At 38.6% G+C, this 13,438-nt stretch overlaps 2 protein-coding genes and 1 long non-coding RNA gene across 3 annotated transcripts; all 3 read left to right on the top strand.

Annotated features, from left to right (window-relative positions):
• Positions 1-157: 157 nt before the first annotated feature.
• Positions 158-902, top strand: LOC311292965. Its single transcript, XR_014627861.1, has 3 exons — positions 158-295; positions 434-493; positions 842-902. It is a non-coding gene; the product is annotated as an uncharacterized lncRNA (long non-coding RNA).
• Positions 903-993: 91 nt separating this feature from the next.
• On the top strand, positions 994-6,552 carry LOC311293742 (tetratricopeptide repeat protein 16-like; the record flags this gene model as incomplete). Its single annotated transcript, XM_084414232.1, has 8 exons — positions 994-1,078; positions 1,176-1,319; positions 1,598-1,698; positions 3,313-3,442; positions 3,529-3,743; positions 5,656-5,933; positions 6,094-6,235; positions 6,330-6,552. Exons 1-8 carry the CDS (start codon positions 1,010-1,012, stop codon positions 6,550-6,552), a joined length of 1,302 nt encoding a protein of 433 aa, XP_084270358.1. The 5' UTR covers positions 994-1,009.
• A 3,191-nt stretch (positions 6,553-9,743) lies between these two features.
• On the top strand, positions 9,744-10,772 carry LOC311294494 (uncharacterized protein). The gene is made up of 3 exons (XM_084415403.1): positions 9,744-9,874; positions 10,029-10,152; positions 10,511-10,772. Exons 1-3 carry the CDS (start codon positions 9,789-9,791, stop codon positions 10,664-10,666), a joined length of 366 nt encoding a protein of 121 aa, XP_084271529.1. The 5' UTR covers positions 9,744-9,788; the 3' UTR covers positions 10,667-10,772.
• The last annotated feature ends 2,666 nt before the right edge of the window (positions 10,773-13,438 follow it).

Below are 13,438 nucleotides of genomic sequence, written 5' to 3'. Positions count from 1 at the left end.
TTGTATATTTTTGCACATAACAAATGTCACTTTGCACTAACTGGCATTTTTAAAGATATTGCTTAGAAAAAAAATTATACATGCGGCCGTTTCTCTTCTTTTGCCATTCAAGTGTTCCCATAGTTACTTAATGTTTTCAGAAGTGATTTTAGTTTGAGGCACTGTCGATTTTCTTTGGTTGTGGGAAACAAACGTGAGGCCTCTGGAGGATTTTTATTTTCTTTAAATGATTTTATAAACAACTTTTAAGTCGTTTACGTGTTGTCAATATATCCACCTGCTTGACTGTGCTGAGGTTTGTATTTTTAAATGTGTGCGCAACATTCTTTTGCTGTGTCTGAGAGAAAGAATCATAGATAGCGAGATTAAATAGTATTGTAAGTTACATACTCATGCTGCATGACTTGAACATGTTTATGTGTTTACTTTTCAGAAGGAAGAATCATTCCTGATCATGTCTGATTCATCCAAGAAAAACACCAGGGAATCTGTAGTATGCAAATGAACACACACACACACACACACACACACACACACACACACACACACACACACACACACACACACACACACACACACCTATACACATTGGGGGTCAAAAGTTTGGAATAATTAAGGTTTTTACCCAGACAGCAATATAGTGTTGGCCCAGATCCGGTACACATGGATTTCCCGGGCCGGATCTGGGCCGACACTAAGTTATATTGCTGTCTGGGTAATGTCTCTTATGCTCATCAAGGCTGCATTTATTTGATAGTAAAAACAGTAATATTGTGCAATATTATATATTTATAGAAACTAGTTATAGTTTATAAATAGTTATAAAAACTTTATTTTTCAGACCCCTGAAATGAAAAAGAAACATATATTTGGGGAGCTCATAATACAAGAAAAGGCTGATAAACAGTAAGTGAACATATGTTTATAAACAAAACCATATAATCTTAATGAGAATCATACTTACATATGCCTGCAATACATTTCTAGTTATGAAGCAGGTGTTGGCGCCATGTCACAGTCTCAGTTTGACAAGGCTGTGTCCTGTTTCACAAAGGCCATCCTGCTCCAGTCACAGCAGGTAGAGGCCAGGCAGACTGTAGTATGGCTTGTATACAGTATGTCATAATTATTTGGCCCTGAACATTAATCACATTTTATATTCTTCCTATCTGCAGACTGAGTTTTATGTCCAGCGAGCAGAAGCATATCTTCAGCTGTGTGACTTCCAGTCTGCAGCACTAGATTACAAACACGCCTGCAGTCTCCAACCACAAACTGAGGCCTACCCTCAACGACTCGCCTTCATATACTACATACAGGTACAAGAATTCATTTATTCACATATAATAGAAATCAGATTAGGAGCTATGAATATTACAATCTATGGATCACTTTTTCTGTTTGTGTTTTGAAATGTATCCATTCATTTTTGGTTACTTCATTGAATTTTTCAATGTTATCAGTATTTGCATGCATAGTTGAAATGCATTTTCAATGCAAAAAATGTGCAGAAATTTAAAGCCACCATCACAACAGTCCTTTGCCACAAACATTGTTAATGCCCACTTATGTGTGTATGTTTTAACTGTCCTTGCAGGGCCAGTGTCTTTTTGATTTGGGGAAGTTTCTGGAGGCACTGGATTCTTTCACGAAAGCTGCAGAACTTAAACCCTGCTTCCGGCCTTATCACATGAGAAGGTCAGTGTAGATTTTTTAAGTGCCCTTCAAAGAGACTTGAATGCCCTGTCCAAATACCCACATTTGAATGTCCCATGTCTTAAAAATGCCAAAGCTCAGTGCCCTTAATGCACACTAAACCCACACTATCTCACGTGCCCCGAAATCATGAGATGTTGAGAAAAACATTCCACTGTAAGTTAAATAAAAATGAATTCACTTTACAATAAGGTTAATTAGTTAACATTAGTTACCGAACTTAGATAACACTAAGAATGAACAATACTTCTTCAGCATTTATTAATCTTAGTTAATATTAATTTCAACATTTACTAATACTTTATTAAAATCAAAGGTTGTATTAGTTAATGCACTGTGAACTACAGTAACATGAACAAACAATAAACAGCTGTATTTTTATTAACTAACATTAACAAAGATGAACAAATATAGAAACAAATGTATTGCTCGTTGTTAGTTTGTGTTAGTTAATACATTAACTAATGTTAACTAATGAACCTCATTGTAAAGTGTTACTGATATTACATATAATTTGGTAGTAAAACAAAGTGTTGCACATTTTATTGCTTTATATGCTTTTTATCACTTAATTAGAACAATTTTAAAATTGTGTCTTCTGTTAGTTACATAGTGACTACTGAACAGACATTTAGAAGTTTATTTTAACATGCAAAGTATTGAAAATAGAAAAAAGCTCTGTAAACACTTGCATTTTTGCAAGACTATAAGTGTGTCCCATCGGGTAATCAAAAGTTCTATACACACTTGCAGTCTTCACGCCTACTTGAACACTTGGACCAAATATAGGAAATAGTGGTCAAGTGCAAAGACCGCCAATGTGGGTATTTGGACAGGGCAGAAGTGTGCATGCATCTGAACTAGCTAAAATAACCCCATTCTAGCAAGCAATAGCATAAAATACCACCAGGTGGCGCTACAAGCTCTTTCTTCACCTTACAATCACCTAAGATTCAGCTATTCACATTGAGTACTTCTTTAAATTTCCATCATGTGTATGCGCATAAGGCACATGCATAATTATAGGGTAAGATGATTAAACATTACTGATATATTATTGATTAAAAGATTAAACAAAATGTATTTGTAAATTGAAGTCACATTTAAAAATATGTAAATGTCTTTGCATTATCTAACTAAATATCAAAGTAGCGTTTATTGTAAAGAAATATAGTTTAGAATATAGCTCAGGAGACTTCAAATAGACGTTTCATGAAAACAGAGATTTTCTTTTAATTTATTTTTATATTAGGCCTAAATGAAGACAGAAGGTATTTGGACACCAAACAATTGACCAACCTATTACTAATTTCCATCTGTAACATTTAACAATTTTATTTAGCATGTCATTTTCTAAAGCTGAAAAAGGCTGAAAAGTCAGGACAGTGTCAAAATTACCCTCAACAGTACGAAAGGGTTAAACGCCACACGTTGATGACATTTAATTTGATATTTTGGATCTAATGCAATGCAATTCAGACATTTTTAAGTGTGACGCAAGTCTTCAAAAGTGTCCGAACGCTGTTTTGGGCCACCGTGGATACCATGAGATCATCATTTTCCGTTATGTTTGCCTTTTTGTATATATATTCATAGCTTGGCTTGTCTGACTGCTCTGGGCCGTTACTCTGACTGTCTTCGGTCGGTCAGCAACTGGCTAGAGACGGACAGCCAGTCAGCTGACCTCCTCATTCTGAGAGCTCGCCTTCACCACCAGCTCAATCAGGTCAGACCATCATTCACAGCCTACAGAAAAACATTTCCCTTCAAGTGACTGTAATAAACAGGTAAGAGGGCTGTATGTCTCCTCAGATGACTTTGTGCTATCATGACTTGAGGTCAGCACTCAGGCTGAAACCTTGCTGTCCGGTTGCACATGCACTGTTGAAGAGGCTAAAGGAAGCAGCGGAGAATGCCCATCAGGCAGCTGTTGATAAGGCATTGAAGGGAGAGCTTTCAGATGCACTGAGGAAAATAAACAGCGCTCTGAAGTATAACCCCAGTAAGGCACAGTACTACCTCTTTAGGTAAGGCTTAGAAGAGCTGCATTTTTACAGCCTGCTAAAGAATTGGCTATTTGCGATAATGGCATAAAATACAAATTATATTTATGCCAAATAGCTGATGTTTAAACCAGTGGTTATGGACTTTAATGGGATTATTCTATTTAAATTAGTGTTTGTAAATGCACACTAAACTAAATATACAGTGTATAGATAAACTTAACAGATCGAATCGGAAGATACTCTGTATTTTCCTTATGCAAACAAAAATCTTACATAAAAGTTATAGTACCTTCTGCAGTCATTAACTATATACACTCACCTAAAGGATTATTAGGAACACCATACTAATACTGTGTTTGACCCCCTTTCGCCTTCAGAACTGCCTTAATTCTACGTGGCATTGATTCAACAAGGTGCTGAAAGCATTCTTTAGAAATGTTGGCCCATATTGATAGGATAGCATCTTGCAGTTGATGGAGATTTGTGGGATGCACATCCAGGGCACGAAGCTCCCGTTCCACCACATCCCAAAGATGCTCTATTGGGTTGAGATTTTGGGGGCCATTTTAGTACAGTGAACTCATTGTTATGTTCAAGAAACCAATTTGAAATGATTCGAGCTTTGTGACATGGTGCATTATCCTGCTGGAAGTAGCCATCAGAGGATGGGTACATGGTGGTCATAAAGGGATGGACATGGTCAGAAACAATGCTCAGGTAGGCCGTGGCATTTAAACGATGCCCAATTGGCACTAAGGGGCCTAAAGTGTGCCAAGAAAACTTCCCCCACACCATTACACCACCACCACCAGCCTGCACAGTGGTAACAAGGCATGATGGATCCATGTTCTCATTCTGTTTACGCCAAATTCTGACTCTACCATCTGAATGTCTCAACAGAAATCGAGACTCATCAGACCAGGCAACATTTTTCCAGTCTTCAACTGTCCAATTTTGGTGAGCTCGTGCAAATTGTAGCCTCTTTTTCCTATTTGTAGTGGAGATGAGTGGTACCCGGTAGGGTCTTCTGCTGTTGTAGCCCATCCGCCTCAAGGTTGTGCGTGTTGTGGCTTCACAAATGCTTTGCTGCATACCTCGGTTGTAACGAGTGGTTATTTCAGTCAAAGTTGCTCTTCTATCAGCTTGAATCAGTCGGCCCATTCTACTCTGACCTCTAGCATCAACAAGGCATTTTCGCCCACAGGACTGCCGCATACTGGATGTTTTTCCCTTTTCACACCATTTTTTGTAAACCCTAGAAATGGTTGTGCGTGAAAATCCCAGTAACTGAGCAGATTGTGAAATACTCAGACCGGCCCGTCTGGCACCAACAACCATGCCACGCTCAAATTTGCTTAAATCACCTTTCTTTCCCATTCTGACATTCAGCTTGGAGTTCAGGAGATTGTCTTGACCAGGACCACACCCCTAAATGCATTGAAGCAACTGCCATGTGATTGGTTGATTAGATAATTGCATTAATGAGAAATTGAACAGGTGTTCCTAATAATCCTTTAGGTGAGTGTATACATATGTACTAAACTCATATTTTAAATACATTGTCTTTTACCATTATTTTTATTTATTTTATTTTGCGTTTCTATGCAAAATACATACATTAACAGTCAAAATTTTTGAGACACTGATCATTTGCTATTACGATTCAAGAATTGTAAAAGTAATCAAATGACGCAAATTTATTATGAATATTTGAGCTATTTAAGCTATAGCTTCTTAAAATTTCCTAAAATGTCCTAAAAATAACCAGTCTTTTCAGCTGTGATAAGCATTAGAACCATCTTGTTAGTAGAGGCTTTGTAAATGCTTTTAATAAAATAAAAAAATTAAAAAAATTAAATAGTAAATAGTAAAATAGTAAAGTAGTATAATGTAATAATAATAATATAAATGCACATTTTCTGCCTGCTCAAAGGGGGATTCTTTATCGGCGCCTGAGAAACTTCACTGCTGCCATTGAGGATTTAGTTATTGCTGCTGAATTCTATGGAGTTGAAGGAGAACCTCCTCAGGAACACATGCGAGACGACTCAGAGGATTTAGAGGAAGACGCTCAGACACAACTGGCGCTCACATACAATGATTTTGCAATTCAGTGCTTCTCCCGGGGTCTGCAAAGCGAAGCCATTAAGCTGCTGAACAAGGCCATAGAGAAACAGAGAAACACAAGTGAGCTGTTCATCAACAGAGGAGGTGTGGACCCACGGTTAAAGAGGGTAACGGGTGTTGGGCTGAGAGTGACATAGAAAAATCTTAGAAAAGTATTCAGAGAGGCTTGCTTGTTTCACTTTGCTTAAAGTAATAGAATATAATTTGTATTATCCAGAGAAAATCTGTCTCCTTTTTCCCCCAGATTGTTTTTTTAAGCTTTGTGAGTGGAGCTTTGCACTGGCTGACTATCAGCAAGCAGAGGAGATGGACCCTGACAACACGGTTATCTGGCTACGACTTGCTGTTTTTCACAACACAATGGGTCTGCACAGCTATAACGACAAGTAGGTTTAAAACAAAGTGTTAAATGTGAAATTGAAAACCTATTTCTTTATTTTATGCCTTCTGAGATCATTTTAGAAATGTGATCTGTTCCAGGAAGTACCAGGAAGCAGCAGACAAGTTTTCTGTTGCAATACGGTACAACCCTGGTGAAGTTCATTACTATGAGAATCGAGCCAAAGCTTATAACAAAGTGGCCAAAATGGAAGAGGCCAAGAAGGATGCCATCAGTGTTCTTATCTTAGAGCCCACCAATGAAGAGGCAAGTCTCTCATCTCTTTGTCACATTCCCAAACTATGGTGGATGTTCCCTGCTTAAGAATACAGCATAAACGAGCATCAATTCAGCTGGTATAGTGGTGGTTTAGCTGGTGGAACAGAAGCCAGAAGCCTCGTAGCCTGGAAATCCAGACCCAAATTTGAAAGATTAAGGGTCAGGCATTGAGTAATGAAAATCGCCTAGCTCGAGGGGCAGCACCAAGCATGCATTTGAAAATCTCACTGCACGCAATTGGATAACACTACGACCAATCACAACAATGCACGGGGTGACGTATCCTTAGCTTAGCTACCAGCGGAGCTAACTGGTAGATTAGACTCTTGCCGTATCCGGTCGGCAAAACGGCAAAAACGTCCTTCTTGCAAAGGAATGATTCGAGCGCCGACTTCTGTTCCTCTTTTAGATAAAAAGCCAAGTCTAACTCGTTCATTGTAGCGGCCAAAGCCGTTTCAAACAACTGGTGTTCATCCATAGCCATCTTGCAATGTTTAATAATGACTTCGACGTCGCAGCGCTGTCCTCATCTGTTTAACTCGCCTCTGGCCCACCTATATCAGATACACCAATGTGATTGGTGCAGCTCGGCTACAAGGGCATAGTTAATGAGCATCATTACTCAATGCCAGAGCAACTTGCTGAGCAAATTAAAATTGTGCTCTCGTGAGAACTCTGGATTTCCTGGGTAGAATAGTCAGGCTGTTCTCAAGCAAAACTGAGCTGCTGTAGCTGGTCCACCAGCACTGGTAACCAGCATACCAGTAACCAGCACCCCATGCATGCAAAACATACTTTATGCTGGTGACCAGCAATGCTGGATTTTTCAGCAGGGCAATCAAATATGGGCAAAAAGTTTTTCGAAAATTTTGACGATGTCAAGGACCTATAATGCCCTTCCTGAAGGACTCCCTTCCTAAAATATAAAAGTGGCTACAGTATAATGTTTCATGTATACAGGCCTATTTATACCATGTTCGTTTATACCAAAAAGCAGTGTACAGTGAGGAAAATAAGTATTTGAACACCCTGCTATTTTGCAAGTTCTCCCACTTAGAAATGATGGAGGGGTCTGAAATTGTCATCGTAGGTGCATGTCCACTGTGAGAGACATAATCTAAAAAAAAAAAAATCCAGAAATCACAATGTATGATTTTTTAACTATTTATTTGTATGATACAGCTTCAAATAAGTATTTGAACACCTGAGAAAATCAATGTTAATATTTGGTACAGTAGCCTTTGTTTGCAATTACAGAGGTCAAACATTTCCTGTAGTTTTTCACCAGGTTTGCACACACTGCAGGAGAAATTTTGGCCCACTCCTCCACACAGATCTTCTCTAGATCAGTCAGGTTCCCGGGGTGTCGCTGAGAAACACGGAGTTTGAGCTCCCTCCAAAGATTCTCTATTCGGTTTAGGTCTGGAGACTGGCTAGGCCACGCCAGAACCTTGATATGCTTCTTACAGAGCCACTCCTTGGTTATCCTGGCTGTGTGCTTCGGGTCATTGTCATGTTGGAAGACCCAGCCTCGACCCATCTTCAATGCTCTAACTGAGGGAAGGAGGTTGTTCCCCAAAATCTCGCAATACATGGCCCTGGTCATCCTCTCCTTAATACAGTGCAGTCGCCCTGTCCCATGTGCAGAAAAACACCCCCAAAGCATGATGCTACCACCCCCATGTTTCACAGTAGGGATTGTGTTCTTGGGATGGTACTCATCATTCTTCTTCCTCCAAACACGTTTAGTGGAATTATGACCAAAAAGTTCTATTTTGGTCTCATCTGACCACATGACTTTCTCCCATGACTCCTCTGGATCATCCAAATGGTCATTGGCAAACTTAAGACGGGCCTTGACATGTGCTGGTTTAAGCAGGGGAACCTTCCGTGCCATGCATGATTTCAAACCATGACGTCTTAGTGTATTACCAACAGTAACCTTGGAAACGGTGGTCCCAGCTCTTTTCAGGTCATTGACCAGCTCCTCCCGTGTAGTTCTGGGCTGATTTCTCACCTTTCTTAGGATCATTGAGACCCCACGAGGTGAGATCTTGCATGGAGCCCCAGTCCGAGGGAGATTGACAGTCATGTTTAGCTTCTTCCATTTTCTAATGATTGCTCCAACAGTGGACCTTTTTTCACTCATTTCCCCGTAGCCCTTTCCAGCCTTGTGGAGGTGTACAATTTTGTCTCTAGTGTCTTTGGACAGCTCTTTGGTCTTGGCCATGTTAGTAGTTGGATTCTTACTGATTGTATGGGGTGGACAGGTGTCTTTATGCAGCGAACGACCTCAAACAGGTGCATCTAATTTAGGATAATAAATGGAGTGGAGGTGGACATTTTAAAGGCAGACTAACAGGTCTTTGAGGGTCAGAATTCTAGCTGATAGACAGGTGTTCAAATACTTATTTGAAGCTGTATCATACAAATAAATAGTTCAAAAATCATATATTGTGATTTCTGGATTTTTTTTTTTTGATTATGTCTCTCACAGTGGACATGCACCTACGATGACAATTTCAGACCCCTCCATGATTTCCAAGTGGGAGAACTTGCAAAATAGCAGGGTGTTCAAATACTTATTTTCCTCACTGTATTATAAAACATGTTGTTTCCAAAATTAATTATTTTGGCTTTATTTGTCATTGTATTAAAGCCTAAAAATAATTAATTATCCTCTACAGAATATTAATAATAAATATAATAGGTGAACGCTTATAAATAAATTATAAATGGCTATTTTTTTTTTATTTGCCATGAAACGGAATGATGAGTTGCATGAAAGTTGCGATAGTCTATTGTGATATCTGAGAGAAACAGCTTGTCGAATAAGAGAAAAATGTTGGACATACTTGATTTTGTCCATCAGGAATTGATTGGATCATTGCATCATTGTGGTTTGCTATTGCTGTGGAGGGGAATTTGTTTTGATTAAAGATAAAACAGCACATGATTTTTTTTTTTTTTTAATTATGATGAGCACAAATAAATTATTATAAATACTGCAATATTCCATTAAAAAACAAGAATTGTCCATTTTGATCTCATGGTGACTTTAAAAATACAGTTATAGGCTGTTTTTTGTTACTGATGAAATATTTTGTGTGATATATTTTATCTCAAAGTTTTCTAACTAGGCTTGAAAATAATAACTTGAAAAATAGCAAGTGTGCAAAAAACCTTAGATTTAAAAAGAAAATCTTTAAATTGAGTTTATTATTATTTAGATGGAGCCTTTGCTGTTGAGTCTGCTCCCAGGATGCTCCTTGACTGATATTATGTCCTGCGCTACTGCACAGTCAGTCAAAACCCTGCTGGTGGAAAAGATTCAAGCATTCAAAATAGCAGCATCCAAGGTGTCAAGGTTTGTAGGCATGCATACTGAACTTGCTGAGGTTTAGTTTGATTATAGAGATGTCTGGGTTCTTATACCCTCAGATTTTATGGTCATTTGTGTGAATGTAGGATTAATGCTAGGAATCAACTTTTAGTTTTAAGAGCACCATTTCTTCTGCTAGAATTGGCAGGATGGCCCTCGCCAAAGACGACAGCCAATCACAAACATCCTCACAGAAGCTACAGGCTGAGGATGGTCCATGTGTCACTCCAGAGGTGCACTGCAAACTAGTCAAGAGAAAACAGGTACACCTGTGGCAGATCTGCTCATAAAATGTGATTACATTTACTTGTTGGTAGCGTTGTAAATGCTGACCAATACAGTGATACAATTGCACATCATCACCAACACTATACAGACATTACCATTGAAATGTTTGGAATCAGTAAAAAAAAAAAAATTCTCTATACCTGTGGAGGCCAATGTGCTAATTTAGTATCACAGAAAACTCTTTTATAATCTTAGCACAATTAGAAATGATTGTGATTCTTAAAACTATTTCTTTCATTTTTATTATATCAGTCTCAGTTAAATGTGTTTGTTTTCTCAGAAAGGCTAAATCTGTTAACTTGTGACATTAATCTCTTCTGTTTATGGTGTCAGTTGAATCAAGCTGTGAAAAGAGCCCTGCAGCAGAGGCAGCCCCTGGACTATGACGGGCCCCGTCTGGCCCCTATCCACCCTGTACGTGAGGAGTCTAGCACTCAGCAAAAGGCTTATGTGTGGAGGAAATTTGGGGGCTTTGGGCTCAATTGTTGAAGACTTATTGGAATGGATCATTCTGGTGACTGGGTAATCTGTTACTCCCATAATAATTTGGGTTTACTGAAGTGAAAACTTAAAGGGATGCTTCACTCAAACACAATCCCATGATTCTCATTTTCTCATCATCATGTCACTCCTAACTTGTTGGACTTTATTTCTTCTGTGAAGAAACAAACAAAGATGTTTTGGAGAACATTCGAGTCCAAACTTCATTGGACCCCATTGACTTTCACTATATGGACAAAACATTTTTTTTCTCAAAATGTCTTCTTTTGTGTTCCACAAAGAAAGAAGCACATACAGGTTGGAACGATATGAATCATTTATGATATTTCCTTTTAGATTAGAGATTATTTTGGAATTACATTTGATTTAGTCAATTCTTTGCTATAATTCAGTGGGAGTTGTTTTGTTCGGAGCAGCTGTTGCTGCTCAGAGGTACTCAGCAGCTGGAGAAACAGCTGAGAAAGTGAGTGAGAGAAGAGAGAGAGAGAGAGAGAGAGAGAGAGTCTAAAAACACCACTGGCAGCTGATCCCAGACTTTTATCACAGACACTTACACTCCCTTGCTAATAGTGAAACACATGTTTTCAGCCCCTAGAGAAGACAGCCTGAGATATTTTGGCATGGTGATAATGGAACAATCAGACATCATTTTCTGAAATTTATTGTCCTTGAGCAAAAAGAAAACATAGCCTACATGAAACAAAGACTTTCATTTCTGTAATGGACCTTTCAGTCCAGTCTCCGGTTACTGCATGTATGCTGTGAAAACACATGGCATCATCTCAGCTGTGTGGTGATTTGTAATCTTTACTAGACTTGCAGTTTATCTTTGTAGATAAGATGAAGTAACACTCACTTATCACATTATTGTCATTATTTTTAATACAAATTTCTATGGTTCAACCCTTACTGCAGTTTTAAAATTGTAAAAATTATAGAAGTTTTAGATGTATCCTTCATGGCAGTGTGAGGATATTTGTAAATAGGATTACAGTAGCAGCTACATCACTATGGGTGTGTTTGGAATAGCATACTACTATGCAGTACTGGATACTGTGTAGACTATGCACATTTCTACTGTATGTGTGGAACAAGTGTGTCACGGGTCGGATCCACATAGAAGCAAGTCGAGGATATATTTGCAGCAGTCTTATTTAATTAAGCTAAATAAAACAAAACACTACGGCACACAAGAACTACACAGAAGTAACATAAACCAACTTTTAACACTGAAGACACCCAGGGCTGGACTGGTAATCTGGCATACCATTCGTTTTGTTTTGTTTAATTGACGGCGCTGGGTTAGTGCCGGTGTAATGCAATGGTCAAAAAAAAAGTAAGCGTTAGTTTTTTTTTCCACTGACAGATCGGCCCATGAAACACGTAGATCAGCGGCCCATTGGTTGTTTTCTTGATTGACACTGGGCTGGCCCAATCACATCTTTAAACACCTCCCCCTCTGGGCTTTGAGTGAGCGTGCAGTGTCAAGTGTGTATCTGTCAAAATAGTCTGAGAGATGGAGAAGAAACGCAAGGAATGTGCAGAGAAATAGCGTGAAAAATAGATACAGGCCCTTCAAGCAGACGCTGTAAAATGTGTCAAGATATATATGTTTTCTGCAGCAGCAGGACCTTCATCAGCTCCAGTGGCTGATGAGGAGGATAGTGAGGAGGATCAGGAGAGAGATGAGAAAGTGTAACGTAGAGTCCGCGGTAAGCAGAACTACTTTCAAAACACTTTGGCTATGAGTGTAGGAACCACTGATCTATATAGAATGACATTATATTGATCAGTGGTAGGAACCCATAACCCAGTTACAGATTATTTCCACATCTGCATAGTTGACGATTACAGCAATTTACTAGAAGTTTAATGAGACGCGTTTTTATCCATGTTTTCCGCCAAAATAAAAGCTCGATGCAGTTTCCGTCAAAATAAAAGATCATGTGCTTATCTCTTTCAAGTATAGAAATTAGTACAAAACTAATTATGAGTTTTCTTTATTTTTCGGTGCATTCTTTTTTACAATATATGGATATTAGGCTACTATCATGAGATTAATATTATAACTATTATTATGTAGTAGTGTAATATAGACAGACACTGTTACTAAAAGAGGTTTGATTTTTTTCTTTGTTATACTTGCACACTGAATATGGGTTGGAGCTTTTAATTTTGAACCCTCAAACTGCACCAGATTAATGAATTTAACATTAAAATGCAAAAAAATGTCTTAGGGGGACCATGCCCCCAAACCCCCCTAGAGGTCCACCCACCACAGTTTTACCAAAATTCCTATGAAAAACACTGGTATTGCTATGCCAATGCAGCTTATAGCTTGTTTTTTGGACTCACCACTGTGGAGTATAGTTTGACTGTATTAATAAATTACAATTTTGTACTTATTTCATCTGTTAACTCTCAACTCATTACATGGCATTAGTGGTTTTAATGAATAGGAGTTGAACAAAAACATATTCAAAGGCGTGCAAAGATGGGTGGTGTTTATGATCATATGTAGTGGGCCAGTCTGGGCCAAAATGCCAGGGCCGATTTTCTGTCCCAGTCCAGCCCTGAAGACACCAGACAAAGCTGAACTGAACAGAGGGTTTAAGGTATGTTTACATGACAAATATATGCTTAAAACGGAGAAGCTTTTAGTTTGAGTTTTCCGCATAGAGATGACACCATGGTCAAAATGATCCCCATTCACACTGATCCGCGAAAATGATTAAAAACGCTGTATTAGCATTCCTCATT

This window comes from Rutilus rutilus (genome assembly GCF_951802725.1).
Source record: "Rutilus rutilus genome assembly, chromosome: 7".
Lineage (NCBI taxonomy): Eukaryota > Metazoa > Chordata > Actinopteri > Cypriniformes > Leuciscidae > Rutilus > Rutilus rutilus.
This window is presented reverse-complemented; position numbering and strand designations above follow the sequence as displayed.